Source organism: Tauraco erythrolophus, chromosome 8 (assembly GCF_009769465.1).
Source record: "Tauraco erythrolophus isolate bTauEry1 chromosome 8, bTauEry1.pri, whole genome shotgun sequence".
NCBI classification, from domain to species: Eukaryota; Metazoa; Chordata; class Aves; order Musophagiformes; family Musophagidae; genus Tauraco; species Tauraco erythrolophus.
The window spans coordinates 21969053-21988683 of NC_141472.1; the positions used below are offsets into that span (position 1 = coordinate 21969053).

Consider the following 19631-nt stretch of genomic DNA (forward strand, 5'->3'; position numbering starts at 1 on the left):
CTGCTTCTACTGGCACTGCTACTAAAAAAATACGTATCAGATGCCAGGCCTTCTTTTTCTTTTTCAACTAGAATAATTGCATAATTATGAGCTTTCTGGTATGGACTAATTTTGTCTCCTCTTTATTCAAACTTCCAAGTTCTTAGAGGTATTAACTCTGAAATCGTTATAACCCTTTCTACGGTGTCTTTCAATTAGTATACGTTTTTCATTTTGAGTATAGATACACACATTTCCACAAATCAGGCATTGTGAATTCTTTGCTTATTTAGAGAATCGGAATAAACAACTATTTCAATAGCATAAAGATGAGATAATTTTAAGTGCTGAAATTAGTTAGGGAATGTGCTCATACCTGACATGCTTCTCTTGAAATAGCACTCAAAATCTTAGGCAATACATATTCTGCATTTGTAATTTTAGTAAGATATAAATGAAAAGATCTTTTTAAATTAGCTTGGTTTTGGTGTCTTGTATCAACGCCCTAAGAACACTTCTGCTGTAATGACTTACTCTTTCATTCTTTTTTTGATTTGCATTTCAGCCTCAAAATATTTGAAATGTCTATTCTTAATTTGTTGATTTGTACGAAATCTTTAACTGCACGTATCTCAATTCTTTTCTTCTTTGTACGTCAATTTCAGACCGCTTCCCAGATAATTTCTCTCCTTGGCTGAGGTACAAAACTCAGCTGCCTCTCATTTCAAATAGCATCCCTACAGTGCAGAACAAAACTGTGAACATCCCATTACCTGTGGCTTCATGGACGGAAAGGTTCCTTGAAACAGGCTTTTGCCTTATCTGTCTGAATTTTCTGGCTTTAAGAGAAAAGCATTGCTTTTTTCTAGTTCAGCAGGGTTTTGTAATGTAATGTTCCTCCATCACCCCTAGTATTGATGCAGGGGTAAAAATATCCTTTTCAAACGGGGAGTAAATGAGCTTTTATATTTCATTCTTTTCATTTGCAGGAGGAAGCTGAAATACAAGCAGAACTTGAACGTTTGGAAAGAGTTAGGAATCTTCATATAAGAGAACTGAAAAGAATAAATAATGAAGATAATTCACAGTAAGAGACTTACTTAATTTTGTATGTCTGTTTTAAAAATAATGTTCTAAAATCACATTTTATCTACAGGAGAGAGACTTGTTCATAATTTTTTCATCGGTTCTCTTAGTTTATATATTTTTAAACACCAACTTATTTAAACTTTAAAAAAATAGAATTATTTTTAATTTTGGAAACTTATTAATGATTTTATTGAATATGCAAGAAATAATATATGTACACAGCTTATAGTGCAAGAGAGCTAAAACTTGCTAGACCATATTACTAGGCTAAAAAAACTTGTAAGGGAACCTCATGCAATTCACTTAGCTGACAATGATGCAAGAAAATGACAGGGAGATTTGATGCAACAGCAGCAATTTTGTGATGCGGTTAAAATTAGCTTTGGTTTTATGGCACTGTGATTTCATTCCTACTAGGTGCAGATACCTAGGAAAAAGACGAATGTCAAGTCTTTTGTTTTATAGTAGGTGTTATATTGTACTTCAGCTTGCATGGCAATATATCATAATGTTAAATTGTTACTTAATATTAACTATTACTATGTATATTTGAAAGTAATAATTACATAAGTAAAAAAATTAGTCTGTTTTCCGTGTTGACGAATACAAACACTAACACTACAGTTTCACCAGCACTTTAAGCTGGCACCATTGCTTGAAAGGAACTGATTTTGCCTATCTCTTGACTACTTAATTAAGCCCTTGCCCTGTTTCCTTTCACGTGCTTGCAAGGGCATTTCTTCACTGAACAGATGCTGGAAACTGATCCAAGTTAAAACTAGCTCCTGTGGCTTCTTTTTCGGGGTTAATTTTAACCCCAGATTGATTTCCCAGTCTAGTTTTTTTGCCTCCAGTTGCAAAAATGCTTGTGCTGCCATGAGGAGAAAGGGCAGTGCAAGGGTGGGACAAGCAGCCAGAGAGGAGATGATGGGACTGGACTTCTTTCTTTCTGCAATAGGAAATGTTTATGAAACAGTAGCCTTAAGATTTCAGGATTTTATTTTATTATTTACTTTTTAGATGCATTTGAATTTTATATACACTAAGACTTCTAAACATTAAAGCAACAAAATGTGAAGTTGCCCTTTACTGCTTTAGCAGTCCTCTTACTGACCCTGCAGGAATACAGAAAACTTTTGTTACCTTGTGGCCATAGAGCTAATTGGTAGCTAAATCAGTGTTGTGTTTTGGATATGAAAAATAATGAGTGTTGATACTTACAATTCAATGGCAGAATATTGTCTTTGCAAAATAAATATCCTACAACAAATAAACAAGCAGTTCTTTGCAGGGTAAATGATAACCTTTTTTAATCTTCAGTGTTTGCACTGGAAGATGGGGGGGGGGGCGGTGAGGAAGAGAGACCCTCCAGCAAGGAGAAATAAATGCCATAGAAAAATGACAGGCTTTGACTGTGTAAATATTGCCTCTGTGGGGCAAAGAATGTCCAAATTACAGTCCCAGTTGAAAGGAGTTACGGAACATGGACAAGCAGGATACTGTAGCTTCACTGCTCGTTTTCTGCAGTCAATGTTGACACATTTTACAGTACAGAACAAAAAGCTTTAAACTGTATGTTCATCTTTTTGTGGGAGTTTAGACTTGAGTATTTACCAAGTGGCTAGGCTGCAGCTTACACTCATAATATAGAAGACAGAAGCAATGGAGAAGTAATTTAGATCTGTAGTCCCTGCTGTCTTTCCTAACATGTCTTGGCAACTTGTCCATTTGATAAGGGAGAGGGTTCTGAAGCGAAGCAGCCATTGGGTCCTGACTCAAATCCTGTTGGATTTTCGGCTTCCAGATGTGAGGCAAAGATGAGCCCTCTTTCTTGTTCTAGCAACGTCCCCCTCTACATCTCTCTACCCATGTATGCCCTCCTCAAATGTCCCAAATACAAAGTAGATTGTAAACTTACCTGTTCAGGGTTCCAGCCTTGGCAGTAAAGAGAAGGAAATATTTCCCAGTTTAGAGACGGGTAGACTTGTGTGTCTGCATGTATTCTTTACAACTGCACTGGGATAACAGGACAAGTTGAGAGTGCAGATTAGGACTTTCCTGTCTGGGTTTAAAGCCCACATGATGCTGGGGCTACCTGCAAGGTGCAGGTTCTGAGCCACGGAGAGCCACACAGAGTAGCAAAAGCAGCAGTGGAGAGGGAAAGTGGTACGGTTCACAAAATTGGCCCTATTGGAGGCATACGTGTAATAGAAGGACCAAGCAAACATGAATCGAAATTTGTGGAGTGTGGTTTTAAAGAATTGACCTACTGGTCACATGACATCAGTTGCCTAATGATACTACCTCTAAATTTGTAGTTTCTTCTACATTGAGTGCATTACTTACTATTGATGATTTTTTTAAAAAGTCTTTAGCATTGAAATACATATTTTCATAGTGAGGAAAAGGAAAGTTTAATGTTTAAAAGGGACACAGTAAGCAAGAGTATACATCTTCCCTCAAATACTTGACTATCTGTGACCATGCCTCCAAAACTGTAGAGAACACAGAAAGAAGGGATGACCTATTGACAGACTAGCCCTAAACCCTTCCTTAAAGTTTTCTGTGGAGTATACTTGGCAGCTGGCCCTAGATTCATGAGTATAGTTGTCTCATCATTACACTAGAAACGTGATGAGCATTCACCTCCCTTCCCCCTAATTGGATGGAAGGATGCATTTTGTCTTCTGCACATTTCAGGAGAGAATATGGTCTTTTTCTCTGTCCTGCAGCATCATTTTGTGTTTGGAAGGAGTGTTTTCTTTTTGCTTTAGATTAGAGTACGAGCAGATATTCAGGTTTTTGATGTGTTTTCCTCATACTGCTGTTTGTTGTTTGATAACTACTTAGTGTATAAAATTCATTTTGTTAAAAAGAGGCAGGTATGTACAACAGGTCTGGTCATGTTTCATGTGAAATTGGAAGAATATTTTCCTCATCTGTTCCAGAAAGCTGAAGTTTGAGACTTCTTTAAAATTTGACACAAGAAGAGAGCCCTTGTATCACATGTTTAAATTTAAGAGTGCTTTTCTTATCCTCACAAAAATAGGGAAAAATAACAAAAAGTTTACCAGAATTGACTAGTTTGACATTGTGTTGTGATAGCATTTGTACACTAAATAGTCAAAAGGTACTGAAATTGGCCATGTTGTATAGTTGTGCTCTAAGTTTACACATGGTATAATGTTGTTCAGCATATTAGATATTGCTAGTAAAAAGAAAGCTCCATTTGAGAAGTAATATTAAGAGGTTTACATTTTCAGCTCTATTTGTATACCTTAAATAGAAGTAAATGATTTTTTTTTCTCTTTTGAGATTTAAAGATCACCCCACGTTGAATGAACGGTATTTGCTACTCCATTTACTTGGCCGAGGTGGCTTCAGTGAAGTATACAAGGTAGAGTATGCTGGGTCTGCTAAATATAATGTTTGAGCCACATACACCTGTACATTTAATTTTTGGGCGGAGGGAGGGTATCTAAGAAAGCAGAAGGATTGTGATGTGGTATATTCTTTTTAATTCTTTAAGGTCCCTTCCAACCCTAACAATTCTATGATTCTATGAAACACTGGTTGAGCAAACCTTGATTAACCTGTGGAGGGAGGTAGTATTACAATAGACTTGTCAATAGACTTGTGAATTACATGCCAATTTTTTTCCTCTCTTTATTGAGTGTTATTTTTATCATCTTTGGTTATAACTTTTCCGTATTTGTGGATTTCTGTTTTAGGCTTTTGATCTTTATGAACAAAGGTACGCTGCTGTGAAGATTCACCAGCTTAACAAAAGCTGGAGGGATGAAAAGAAAGAAAACTACCACAAGTAAATATTAATGACTTACGCTTCATATGTTAAATTGAATAGCATTTTATTGATTGTAGAAGGTTAATGTATCCATCTTCTTTTAGACATGCCTGCAGAGAGTATAGAATACACAAAGAACTGGATCACCCCCGGATAGTTAAACTATATGACTACTTCTCCCTGGATACAGATACGTAAGTACATAAAATAATGCATTTTCTAGAACTTGGAAAGGATTATAATGCTGTATATTAGATAAAAAGAAATGAAGAGTATTTGACTGAAAATAGTATGTTCTTGCTTTCAGCCAAAGCATTTAGTGTTTCCTTAAGAGGACTTAAAAAAAATCCAAACACTAGTTGCAGAATTTTGTCTCAACTGAATATTGCAGGCCTTCTATAGAGTGATGAAAACAGTGTTTCACAACACCTGACTAACAAGCCCTACAGGATGTCCTGAGGGTGAAAGGGACACGCAGTGCTGTAATGGTTTTGGGCAGAGCAAGGACTGCTGCAGGGCAGCTCTGAAAGGCTGCTGTAGCTTAGACAAGTTTCCAAGACTAAATGACATCAGGAGCGTTATTAGCCTAAGTGTAGCCCATGGTCACTGAGCTGCACCTCTGTGCATGAAATCGTGTCGCATCTCAAGGGATAGTGAATTTATTTTTCTGTGGAGAAATGGGCCTACATAAATAAAGGGTTTTTTTAACTTAACCTCTCGTCAATATGGATGGATTTTCTCTTTTGGTGAGTATGAATGTTCTGATTTATGTCAGGTTTCACAAGCTAGTAGTTATGCCATGTGTTCTAGTAACAATTTCATTCATATACATTAATATTCAGGCAGCTGTTTTTAAACTTGCCAGTACCAAAGTAGGTTGTCATATCTCCATTTCCAATTGTGCAGTTGGATACATCATTTCATTTTGTGTCTCTGAATTCTACCCTAGGTTTTGCACGGTGTTAGAATACTGTGAAGGCAATGACTTGGATTTCTATCTCAAGCAACATAAATTGATGTCAGAGAAGGAAGCTAGGTCCATTGTAATGCAAATAGTAAATGCACTACGGTATCTCAATGAGATCAAGCCCCCTATTATACACTATGATCTTAAACCAGGTAAATGAGGAATGTTATGATTGAAAACGTGTGGGGTTTTTTTTAATTCTTTATTTTTTTTGTAATTCATGCCTGAAAATACCAAAATTATCTTCTGTATGTCAGGCGTATTGTAAACAACTGAAAAAAGTGTGTGCTTTTCTTTCTGGTTTTATTGCCAAAATATCTGTCTTTTCTTTGGAAAAATGTTTATCATAACTTTCCTACTTTATATTATTTTGATTTGAATTTGTAGGAAGAAATCATCTAGCACGTAGATACATACGTTGGTGTTTAGTAATATAAGCAGATATGGTCATTATTTGGCTCAATCCTGTCTGATCATAGTGGAATACTGAAGTGTAAATAGTTTTTCCTTTATGTATTTCTTAGCCTGTAAAAGGTTGAAATAGGTAATCAATCACTTCGAGCATCCCAGCATAAGCACTTCAAAACAGGACTTTAGAGAAGTTTTCTTTACAGTGACTAATGAGCGTTGTCATAAACAATGTATTCTGTCTTGATTCCATTGCCTTTGTTTTACCACCTTGCATGAATGATGTTTGTATTCTTCATGTACTCTAATCTGCTGAAGTTCCAAGCGTGGGGTTCATAACGTAACTCTTAGTGCCAGCCTGTGTTTCCTTGCTGCTGCGTAATAAATCTTTCATATAAATTTCTCTCATATTATGGAATTGTACAGAATGTATTCTTAGTCTCATTAGTTTTTGCTCTCAGAGGAACTTCATCAAATGACTTTTATGTCAAGGAATTATTGTGTAACTTCAACACATTGAGTAAGATTCATAGTTTTGCAACAACTTCTTGGCATGGTTTTGTGACATAGGCAAGCCCTGAAACCTGTAGTGTAGGATTTGTTCTGGGCAGAAAAATACGAATCTTCATTGTAACTGGTATGCTGGTACGTTTTGGTATTTCCTCACTGTCCAGCCAGCTCCCAGTTGAGGGAGCCATTTCAGATGATGATAGCCTAGAGAGTTCCTGAGACTGCACTGAAATGTATCGTAAAGTTACTCTAGACTTGAGGGTATAAAGATGATGTGAAGTTGTCACTTAACCCTCAATTAAGTTAGATGTTCCTGAAAATTGAACCTGGTTTTGAAAATGAAACATTGTTGGCTTTTTTGAGGTAATTTTTTTTTCCCTGGATAGGTAATATCCTTCTTGTAGACGGAACAGCATGTGGAGAAATAAAAATTACTGATTTTGGCCTGTCCAAAATAATGGATGATGATAGCTACGGTGTGGATGGAATGGATTTAACTTCACAGGGAGCAGGAACTTACTGGTAATCCGTGGCTTGATTTTGCTGTTTAGACTCTTGGATCATTGTTCAGATTTCATAAACACTCTCTCATAAAGCCAATTTGAAGAGAGAGCTAGGATTAAAAATACTAACGTGGGTGATGAACAAAGACTTTTTTGCGATACTGTGAATGTTGATATTCCAAAATGTTAGAATGGTAACATAACAAGTAAGACAAGAGTGTGAGTGTGTGTTGGGTTTTTTATATATTTATATATAAAAAAATGTGTAGATGATCACTATGATTTAGAAACATGGTTTCCCTGAAGAAGCAGGTGTTTAATCTTTGGCTGCAGGTGGCTGAAGACGTTTGACAGAGCTATGATGATTAAGTGTGGATACTTAGTCCTTGGAAATCTTAGAGCAGGGATTACCAGCAGGTAACATCCTTAGGACAAAAGAGTACTTACTCTTCTATCCTAAAGGTTAATGACAGCTCAACAGCTGTGATTTGTTTTCTGTGTGCACTCACACACTTGTCCAAAAACCTCAAGTTTCAGAGCTGCCTACAGAACAGGAATGACAATGAGCATTTCATTACTTACAGAAAGCTGTTAGCAGAACAGAACTTGCTCTCCAAAGATGCAGCTTCTTCATGGCACAGTAGCTCTTTGAGCCTGGGTGCGTGGTAGCTGTGTCAGGGTGGGTGGGATGGAAAGCCTATATTGGCCAGATTATTCCTTGTGAATTCATTTGCTCTTTCTCTCCTTATTCTGCCTGTCACAAGAGCAGAGTCAGGAGCTGAAACCTAAGCTTAAACAGAGAAGACGGTGTCATTCTCATTTGCTCTGCAACTTTTCCCATATTTGGAAGTTGCACGTAATAAAGTTTTTGCCTTTTCCTTCAGAATTTTCAGAAAAGAAAGCACACATACTCTTGCATGAATGCCATTGCGCACATGCTGTGAAAAGACGATTATTCAAGTTGAAGCATTTCAGAAGTGTTAGGCTTTTACTACTGTTCTTAATGCTTTAACTATTTAAACACCAATTTAAATATTTTATTGTAGGAATGTATGTAAAAAAAATTTTGGCCTTTGGATTTCATCAAAAATAGCACAGGCACTAGTGGTACTGTAAAGTAAAAGATCAAAAAAGGTCTGTGACCATTATAGGTTCATGAATCTCTGCATTTCTAATTCACACTTTCTCTGAGCCCAGAGTCTTCATTAAGGAGGGAAATATTTGGAGTGAGTTTGAGGTGGGGGATGAGTCTGCTTAGAGCAGATTGCACAAACTGTCAGCAGTATAGTGCTGGAAGGGATTTCCTCAGTCACTGAGTCTGGTTACTTGGCTTTCCAGGCAGTTAGGTCACATAATCTTCCTAAATTTACAGACGTTTGAATTAAGTTTAGTTAGTGTTTTGTCCCCAGTAATCTGATTTGAAGTGTGTTCCGTAACCTCAGTACTCTGATCATTAGAAACCTAATCTTCTAATTTACAGACTATATTTGTGGCCAGTTTATACTTGTTTGTTCCTGTGCCAACACTGTCCTCCCTGAAGTAGGTTACTTTCCTTCCTGGTACTTGCTCCTCGATATTTTTATAGTCTTCAGGTTTTTTTCCCTGAATTGTAAGCTTTCCATTCTTCAGATGATCTTAGTAGCTTTCTTTGCGCTTGCATTACTTTAAGCTCGTTTTTCTTGAACGTTGTAATAAGAATTGTACACAAATGTTCCAGAAGAGATTTTGTGATACAGTGCAAAATGAATATTTGTGTTGCATTCCTACCTCATTTTTCTGCTTATTTCCATTTCCACAAATACTTCTTCAAAATTTCTTTTAAAGCCTTATATGCTGTTGATAAAAGAATGCCTGGTCTGTAGTTTCTCTGATAGTTTTTATGCCTTTTTCAATTTTATATTTTATAGTCAATAATACTTAACTGCCCATCTATTGATATTTTTGAGAGTTTTTTTTTTTGTTTCGAAGGAGGTCCCATTTCACCAGTTCTTTTGTAATTCAGCAATGGCACAGGAACTTCGTCAGCTTTCAGCTCTTTAAGAGTGGCTTCCTGCAGATTACAGGAATGGAAATAGCAGTCACTTTTGTCTACTATATACCCCTCTGGTTAATACCATCATTCTTAAGACCCTTTACTGAAGTTTTTATTTAAGCCATATCTACATAGTATTCAATTTCTAACCAGGCCTTGCAGTAAAATGCCCTGTACGGCTTTTGTCTTTTCTTGCTCTGATAGATGGAGAAGGTTCATATTTAAGCTAGGATTCCAATTTAAAAAAAAAAACATGGTAATTAGTGATTTAGGTAAAGAATGTTAGTATTTGTGCTTGTATGAAATTGACCCTCTATTCGACTAACTATACAAAAAACCTGTAATGTCAATTCTGATGAGTGTGCAAGGTGCTGGAATGCAGATCGTAAGGCAACTGTACAGTTGTCAGAAGATCAGATGTGTGTACGTGAAGTGTTTGTATAATTTGGTATTTGAACAAATTCTAGTGATGACATACGTGTACTTGCAGACACTGAGACGCATGTTTTGTTTTCCAGGTACTTGCCTCCAGAGTGTTTTGTAGTTGGCAAAGAGCCACCAAAGATTTCTAATAAGGTCGACGTATGGTCAGTTGGAGTAATCTTTTTCCAATGCCTTTATGGTAGAAAGGTAAGGAAAATGTTGTTTGAAAATCTTAGCATTTTAGTGTAAATGCCTGTTTCCAGTAGACTCTGAATTATAGTCATAAAGACTATAAAGTCATGTGACTTTATATAGTCATATGACTATAAAGTCATAGACTATAAAAGTCATACAGCATCTACGTGGAAAATTACCTGTGTTACTTTTTGGTGGTGTGCATTGATATTGCAGGAAATGTAGAAAATCTTAACTGAAACTTTTTTATGGAATGGTTAGCAATTTGTATTAACACTGTAACAACTTTATTTATGCTGTAGCATAAATATTTATGAAATCAAAGTAGCTGAATAACTCTCATGAAGAAAATTATGTGCTTATTTTTCAGCCATTTGGCCACAATCAATCACAGCAAGATATCTTACAAGAAAATACAATATTAAAAGCCACAGAAGTTCAGTTCCCTGTCAAACCTGTTGTAAGCAATGAAGCCAAGGTAACTGTTCGTATCATCTCTGAGTAACAGTTAAAACATTCATTGTAAAGGGTTCAGCTGTAAAATTGCTGTTAACCGAAGAATGCTGTGGGATGTAGTAACTAAACACATAGGAAAACATAATGGAGAACTCATATTTTGATGTTTTTGTTTAAGTGAACTTATTCTGGGACTTCTCAAAAAGCATATTCTTCAAAGCGAGACTATATATATATATTCCAGAAATTTGCAAGCATGTTTAAAGTAGGCCACCTCAAAAATTGTCTGCTTTGCTTTTTCCCAGAGGACCTTACGTGTCTCACTCAGGCTCTCACTAGAAGTTCTTGTGAAATACTTCTGCTAATAGTAGCAAGCTCTTTCTGAAGATAGTGAATGTTATTCTCTGCAGCCTTGTTGGCTTGAAGAACTATTGGGCTACCAGATACCTGGAGGATATGCCTACTAACACTCTTCCTCTTGTAAGGTCGTAGTATGTGTGCATTAACTCAAAGATGAGTTTAGAAACATACGTTCTTAAGATTGAGAATCTGTAAGATATGTTGATGCCGATTCAGGAAATAATAGTTGCCAAAATAGTTGATCTGCTACAAAGGTGTGGATGGCAATGTTTCCTGTATTTAAAAATCTTATTTTGAAACATCTGTAGTACAAAACTCATCTTCATAGACTAGCTATTCAGAAACAGACTAAGGTGGTTTCCCAATGATTGCTGCTGTGAGCATCCGTAATACCAATCCAATTCTGTGAATACGGAAGAAAACATTATATGTGTGTTACTTATTTGTAAAACTGTCCAAATTTTTGAAAGATATATTCATGGCCAGATGCGGTAGAGTTGTGCTCATTGGAAAAAAATGCCAAGATAGTAGAATGCCTATTCAAGTTTCAGCAACTAATTAAACATGCTTGGATTTTAGCAGACACAAGCTGCAAAAAATTCAAGAATGTTAAGATTGAGCTTCTAAAGGTTAAAAGGAAAGGAAACCTATTTCTAGGGGCTGTAACCTCCCAAGAAAGTAAGTCTTCTGGGTACATAGACCTGCTGTTACAATTTGTGGTATATTTCTGTTAGTTATATTTTCTAAAAGTAAGCGAGTTGCAGTTAAGGTTATGAAAATCGGTTGAAGAATTGTAGCTTGTGCTGGGATTTTTGTTTGATAGAGTTTTTTGTTTGCTGGTTTAGGTTTTACACCCCCATGTGGAAAAAATGTGTTCCTTGAATGCAGTTGACAAATAAACATCATATGACTGATAACATGACATGTTAATAGTTTATAACTCTGTCCTTTAACTTTGCGTTTCTTTGTCGTAGATAGTTTTCATATAGAGGATGTCAGGAAAGAGTAGACAGTTCAGCATGGAGAATTGGCAACTTCTTTAATGTGCTCTGTGTATTGCATATTCTATTTGTTTGTTTGAAAGTCTAAAATAAGCTTTCAGTGTTCTCCACTCTTATTAACATTGTCACGATAGCTGTAAGCGAGAGGGAGAAATTATTCTCTTGGTGGAAATGCTATAAAACGATTTCAGACTAACTTGTAAATTCAGACCGTTTGATGACTGTGTAGAATCCAAATTGTCTTTCACATTTATAGGCCTGGCAGCTGCAAAAGAACAGCTTGTAAACTTAAAATCTCCATTTGGAAAACATGGAGATGAAATAAACATGGAACCTGAAATGACATTGTTAGTTAGTTTTCGGACTGTAACTGTCCTTTGATCCTCCTCACTTTTTCCGATTATGTGCAATGTTCTCCTTTGCATCACAGTAATGTGTCTACAGTGCCACAGAAGCGTCAAGTATTTTACAAACATTTTAGAGACAAACTATTACTCTGAGGATCTTGCAAACCACTCTTAACAATTCATTTGTTATGAAGGATTTATTGTGGAGAATTTTATTAAAATCAATAATGTTCAAGAACATGTGAATCTATAGCAACAGATGTGCATGATTATTATTTTGTACCTCGATCATGCTGGGTATGTAAATGATAGAAGCAAATTCTAGCAGGATTCTTTGGAAGTTGTATCACAAGATTTTTTTTCCTTTAATCTTCAGTTTTTAATTGGAGCAAAGAACAAACAGCTGAACAGATTTATCAAAGAAAAGATATGTAATTCTTTTAAATTACGTTCTAAATTAAGTAATGATGTGCTAATCAGTTCTTTAGCAATAATAAGGATTTTCTGTCATTAAATGTTGAAGCTCAGGCTCTCAGGAGACCAAATGTTCTGTGTATGCTAGACATAAGAATTGACAGAAACTTTCAGCCCAAAACAATTGGCATAGAATCGTAGAATGGTTTGGGTTGGAAGGGACCTTAAAGATCATCTAGTTCCAATCCCCCTGTCATGGGCAGGGACACCTTCCACTAGATCAGGTTGCTCAAAGCCTTGTCCAGCCTGACCTCGAACACTTCTCTGGGCAGCCTGTTCCTTCCCTCACCACTCTCAGAGGGAAGAATTTATTCCTTATATATAATCAGAATCTCCCCTCTTTCAGTTTAAAGCCGTTACTCCTTGTCCTATCACCACATGACCTTGTAAAGTCCCTCTCCAGCTTTCCTGTAGGCCCCCTTCAGGTACTGGAAGGCTTCAATAAGATCACCCCAGAGCCTTCTCTTCTCCAGGCTGAACAGCCCCAACTCTCTCAGCCTGTCTTCACAGGAGAGGTGCTCCAGCCCTCAGACGATCTTTGTGGCCCTCCTCTGGACTCACTCCAACAGGTCCATGTCCTTCTTATGTCTGGGGCCCCAGAGCTGAATGCAGTACTCCAGGTAGGGTCTCACAAGAGCAGAATACAGGGGTAGAATCACCTCCCTTGACCTGCTGGCCACACTTATTTTTGATGCAGCCCAGGATACGGTTGGCTTTCTGGGCTGCAGTCACACCTTGCTGGCTCGTGTTGAGCTTCTCATCAACCAACATCCCCAAGTCCTTCTCCTCAGGGCTGCTCTCAATCCATTCTCCACCCAGTCTGTATTTGTGCTTGGGATTGCCTTGACCCATGTGCAGGACCTTGCACCTGGCCTCGTTGAACTTCATGAAGTCTGCACAGACCTACCTTTCAAGCCTGTCAAGGTCCCTCTGGATGGCACTCCTTCCCTCCAGCGTGTCCACAACACCACACAGCTTGGTGTCATCAGCAAACTTGCTGAGGGTGCACTCGATCCCCCTCTACATATCGCCTACAAAGATGTTAAAGAGCACTAGTCCCAATACCAACCCTGAGGAATGTGACTCGTCAGTGGTCTTCACTTGGACATTGACCGCAACCATCCAGTCAATTCCTTAACCACCCAGTGGTCCATCCATCGAATCCATGTCTCTCCAATTTAGAGACAAGGATGTTGTGTGGGACTGTGTCAAATGCTTTGGACAAGTCCAGGTAGATGACATCAGTTGCTGCTGTTCCTTTATCCACCAACGCTGTAATCTTGCAGAGGCCACCAGATTTGTCAGGCACGATTTGCCCTTAGTGAAGCCGTGTTGGCTGTCACGAATCACCTCCTTATTTTCCATGTCCCTTTGCATAGTTGCCAGGAGGATCTGCTCCATGATGTTGCTGGGCACAGAGGTGAGACTTAATGGCTTGTAGTTCCCTGGGTCTTCCTTTTTCCCCTTTTTAAAGATGGGGGCTATGTTTCCCCTTTTCCAGTCAGTGGGAACTTCACCAGACTGCCACGACTTCTGAAATATGATGGATAGCGGCTTAGCAACTTCATCCACCAGTTCCCTCAGGACCCGTGGATGTATCCTGTCAGGTCCCATGGACTTGTGTACCTTCAGGTTCCTTAGATGGTCTCAAACCTGATCTTCTCCTACAGTGGGTGGTTCTTCATTCTCACAGTCCCTGCCTTTGCCTTCTGTGACTTGGGCGTTGCGGATGGAGCTCTTGCCAGTGAAGACTAAGACAAAAGAGTCATTGAGTACCTTGGCCTTCTCTGTATCCAGAGTAACCAGGTCTCCCATTTCCTTCTGGAGAGGGTCCACATTTTCCCTAGTTCTCTTTTTATCACCGACACACCTATAGAAGCTTTTCTTCTTGCCCTTGATGTCCCTGACCAGATTTAATTCTATCAGAGCTTCAGCTTTTCTAACTTGATCTCTGGTTGCTTGAACAATTTCTCTGTATTCTTCCCAGGCTACCTGTCCCTGCTTCGACCCTCTGTAGGCTTCTTCCTTTTTGTGTTTGAGTTGGTCCAGGAGCATCTTGTTCATCCATATAGGCCTCCTCGTGTTCCTGCCCAACTTCCTCTTTGTTGGGATGCACTTCTCCTGAGCTTGAAGGAGGTGATCCTTGAATATTAGCCAGCTTTCTTGGGCCCCTCTTCCCTCCACGGCTTCATCCCATCATACTCTGACCTCTTCAGGGATCTGCTTGGTCAAGTCTGCTCTCCTGAAGTTCAAGGTAGTGAGCTTTCTATGCTCCCTCTTCACTGCCCTAAGGATCTTGAACTCCAGCATTTATGGTCACTGCAGCCAAAGCTGCCCTTGAGCTTCATATTCCCCAACAGCCCCTCCTTGTTGGTGAGAACGAGGTCCAGCATAGCACCTCTCCTCATTGGTTGCTCTATCACTTGAAGGAAGTTACCATCAGTGCATTCCAGGAACCTCCTGGATTGCCTATGCCCTGCTGTGTTGTCCCTCCAGCAAATATCGGGGTGGTTGAAGTCCCCCATGAGGACCAGAGCTTGAGAATATGAGGCTGCTCCTATCTGTCTATAGAGGGCCTCATCCACTTGGTCTTCCTGGTCAGGTGGTGTGTAGCAGATCCTCACTATAATGTCACCTGTCCCTGCTCTGCCTTTAATCCTGACCCATAAGTTCTAAGTCGGCTCCTCATCCATCCCCAGGCATCACTGACATAGAGGGTGACACCTTGTCCTCATCTGCCCTGCCTGTCCTTCCTAAAGAGTCTGTACCCTTCCATTCCAACACTCCAGTCATAGGATTCATCCCACTATGTCTCTGTGATGCCAGTAAGACCATAGCCCTGCAGGTGTGCGCACATCTCTTGCTCCTCTTGCTTATTCCCCATGCTCTGTGCATTTGCCTAGAGACATTTAAGCTGGTGCCCCGATGGAGCTGACTTACTGGCTGGAATGCCTGGAATTCCTTTCTGCTGCCCTTCAGGTGCTCTCAGCTCGCCTCAGGCAAGCCTGGTATTATCCTCCTCTCTCTTCAAGTCTAATTTAAAGCCCTGTCAATGAGCCCCGCTAGCTGATGTGCAAAGACCCTCTTCCTCCTTTGAGAAAGGTGAATCTCATCTGACGCATGCATCACATGGACTTAAACATAGGATAATATAGTGTCTCAAGAACAGTCCTGAAGCAGATACAGAATTTTTCAATTGATTAGATATTTTTAAATGGATTGGATTGATTTTTTTTCTGGGAAAGGAGTTCCAGCTGGGTAGTTGTTTCTTCAATAGTCTCTTAGTTATTTAGTGCCTATTGAATATGGCAACCACCACTGTCAGATTTCACGTTTTGCTCTATTCCATCATGGCACATGTGGTAATACCTGCTTTCAAAGGTCAGCTCAACGGTTGAAATTCTGTCCCTACATCTCCCATCTACTCTTCATCTACCGCACAGCGGAATGGTTTTAGAAGGTCTGTGGAGTTCCTTGCTACTTTTTCAATCCTCCGACATTTGCCTTCTGGTTTTTACTAAGCTGTTCGGAGATAACACATGCAGAATTCTAATTGTGTGAGATGCTAATGTTTCACTTGTAAATATAGCTCCTAAACATGGAAATACATATTTGAAGTGTGATTATTTGAAGCCAATTAATTTGCTGATTTTTTTTTTTCAGCTGTGATGTTACATAAGAGCAAGAATTTGTTTAGAAACTAGTTTATCCAAGAGGACATGCGTATTTACCTGTAAGCAGACGTAATTATTTGGAATGGTATTGTAACTTTTTATGCATCTTTTCTAGGCCTTTATCAGACGCTGTTTAGCATACCGAAAAGAGGATAGATTTGATGTCCACCAGCTGGCTAATGATCCTTATCTTCTCCCTCATATGAGGAGATCAAATTCTTCAGGAAATTTGCATATGACTGGGCTAGCAGCATCCCCTACACCACCTACTTCAAGCATTATTTCATACTGAAATTTCTCCAACCGAGGAATGGCATGATACCTTTGTGTAGTTTCCAGACGCAGACTTGAGCTTGAAAGCATTTGAGTGTTTATACACAGGACAAGTTTGATAACTGTGTTTTCAGACTGAAGTCCTCCTACATAGTGTCATTTGTATGATTGGAATGGATCATGGACTGTGAATAAATGTACCCTTCTGAGAAAGACCTTTAGACATTGAAGGATGACACTGCCTGTTACACACTAACAGGTATACTGTGTTTAAGACTGAAGAAAAGGTTTTTAGTTTTTTCTGGGGAACATTGTAAATAATCTTTTTAATACTTAAAGTACATTTGGTTGATACTGGAAAGTTCTAACATGAAGGGTAGTTTTTCATTATTTAAATAAAAAAAGGTAGTGTGCAAATTTAAAACACAGGAAAAATTCCGTGCCTGGTTATAAACTAGACAAACTGCCATCTTACCAAGACATTGATCTTTCGAAACCAAAGTAAGGTTGTGAGTGTACAACTCAACAAAGTACCGAGTGTGAGACCGTCAAGGATAATGTTCTGTATCAGATTCCTCAGATAAAACTGTAGTATTTTATTTGGCAACTCGGGCTTGTACCTCCAAAAACGCAGTGGTGTTTCACTGAATTTCGATTGGAAGGGTGATATGGAATTCCTGGTACTTGTTTCTCACATAGATAGCTAATTTTGAAATCTGCTCAATTTTCTAAAAATACTATACTTGCTGTGGTATTGAAACTTGTGAAACTTTCCAGGCTTATGATAAAAAAGCAAGCAACAGTATGAAACCAAATGCAAACAGGTCATGTATAATGTTCTATGCAGGAATAATGATAAATTCCCTTCTAGCTCTATTGTAAATTGTTGTACAGATGTCACATTTTCAGTTAAATTTCAGCGACTTATTCCTGTACAAATGTTTAAAGTATGGCTTTTTCTAATTGGATATTGTATTTTTTTTAAGTCTCCCTCAAGGCGCTTTTAATTGCTGCTAAATGACGTGGCTTTTACTTTGCGAAAGAATCAAATGACCTCCTTAAGGTGCAAGTCAACTGTACGTGAGAGAGAGATTAAGAGTAGGTAACTCATTAACAATCAAGGCATGTAAAACAGATCTGTGTTGGCAGTATGCAGTACAGTTCGGTAAGTCAGTTATTGCGTTCTCAACCTGCAGAGCGCATTGATACTAGGTGTAGAAGTTGCTCATGGTTATTCTCCGTTTCGGGAAGTTCCAGTCAACAAGGAAACGTTTCTGTGGCTTGTACAGATATTTTAAAATGTGAAACATTTTCTAACTGCCTTGTATGGTAGAAACTTATTTTTCAGAACAGTGTATCTCTCTCCCGTTCACTATTCTTTTTACTATCCCATTCTTGATGCTGAATACCTATATGTAATTTTGTCCATGTTGCAGAAAAAGGAGGCTGTATTACCACAGGTTTTCATTTAGTATTGTACAGTTAAACTGTTGCTCTTGTTTCTGATGTCGCAAGCCATTTTGTTTTCATTGTATATAAAGAAACATTAACTGTCTCTTTAAGATGCTGCTGAAATTGTAGAGAATGTAGCCAAAACAGTAATAAACAATGACAGTTGAAATTTCAAGGTTTTCAATGTGTGTTTGCATTTCAATGAAGGGCAAATCAGCTAACCATATCACTGAGCTACACTTAGCTATTTAAAGCAAACTCTTTTTAATTACAAACAAAAGGCTGATAACAGAATAATTTATTTAAGTGTCATTGGAGGTGAAAGGGGAAGATTCCGTGAAGCTTAAAACATCTGTCGGAATTAAGTTACCAAAGCATCATTTCACTGAATAGACCTCGAAGAAACAAATTTAAGTATGTTAACAGGTCCTTGTAGAATTCTTTAACTGTGGAATAAAAATAGCTCATGGAAAAAAAAGTAAACTCAAATAGTGGCTCTTTCTGCCTGTATTACACCAGAGTACTGTGTATGCATCCTTTTCACCCTCTACAGCGTGAGCCTGAGTGCAGAGTTCAAGGAGAATGTGCCATAGCTGTAGGCTCACGTTACATTTCATTCCTTCTTATTCTGCATGTGTCAATATCGGAAGTTAAACCGAAGAATATTTTGCCTAAGGAAAAGATGTAGGATTGTGTTAACTGTATTTAAATTTAATCTCGAATGTATTATGGTTACCCCTAGTAAAGAGAAGTTTGGCAGTATGTTAGAGAACTACTTAGTAACTGGAAATTTTACAGCTACCTAAAAATAAGGACTTTTATGCATTGTACTAATTATGTACAGACTTGTTTCTCATGTTGTTAGCATCTGGGAATAGGCTGTTGTGACACTCCAGTTTTAGAAATAACACACTTCTGAAACCTAAACACTCACCTTAAACAATGTTCCATCTAGAAATACATGAAAGAAAAGGAGAATCACCATCTCGTCTTTTGAATCAAAATTGTGAGGTTTTTACCTCTAATACACGCAGTTGTGTTTGCATTAGCATCTTACTGTACTGTTAATAAGGGTTTTGTATCCCCACATGGAGTCATTGTGCGGACGAGAAGACATCTGCATGTGTTTGGTGCCTGGTGTTCAGCAATTTACGCCTGGGATAGAAGTACCCTTGAGGCTGAGTCTAGAAGCCCAAATTACTGCTGCTTACGGAGGAATGCTGATCCACTCCTAGGTAATTCATGCATCGGTTGTCCAGTCTGCCTTTCATGCACATTTTACTAATTCTGTCATGTGTCATCCATCACTAGATTTCCTAAGCTCTCTTCTGATGTAACAGCAGGTAGACAAAAGAAATGAAGTTCATTGAAATCATAGAACAGTTTGGGTTGGAAGGGACCTCAAAGATCATCTAGTTCCAAGCCCCCTGCCATGGGCAGGGACACCTTCCACTAGACCAGGTATGCTCAAAACCTCATCCAACCTGGCCTTCAGCGCTTCCAGGGATAGGTGGTGAAGTTAAACTTCATCAGGCAGTTTTTAATGAACCCTGGAAATAAAAGGCTTCCTTTACTTTAAATTCATAAATATTTTAAAATTTCTGGATTTACTGGAAGATTCTAAAATCCTACATTGCTGTATAATAAAAAAAAAACAAAACCACCCTACATATGAAATAGAGG

The 19631-nt window shown here is 38.4% G+C and overlaps 1 protein-coding gene across 2 annotated transcripts in view; it reads left to right on the forward strand.

The window, feature by feature from the left end:
• TLK1 (tousled like kinase 1) overlaps positions 1–18123 on the forward strand; it is a 76660-nt gene extending 58537 nt beyond the window's left edge. For both annotated transcript variants that reach the window (XM_086616107.1, XM_086616108.1), the window contains 9 exons: positions 969–1066; positions 4384–4465; positions 4800–4891; positions 4978–5067; positions 5823–5992; positions 7145–7280; positions 9812–9923; positions 10282–10389; positions 16339–18123. In XM_086616107.1, coding sequence (XP_086472233.1) covers positions 969–1066; positions 4384–4465; positions 4800–4891; positions 4978–5067; positions 5823–5992; positions 7145–7280; positions 9812–9923; positions 10282–10389; positions 16339–16515 — 1065 coding nt within the window. In that variant the 3' untranslated portion in view covers positions 16516–18123. The remainder of the gene's footprint in view (positions 1–968; positions 1067–4383; positions 4466–4799; positions 4892–4977; positions 5068–5822; positions 5993–7144; positions 7281–9811; positions 9924–10281; positions 10390–16338) is intronic.
• The last annotated feature ends 1508 nt before the right edge of the window (positions 18124–19631 follow it).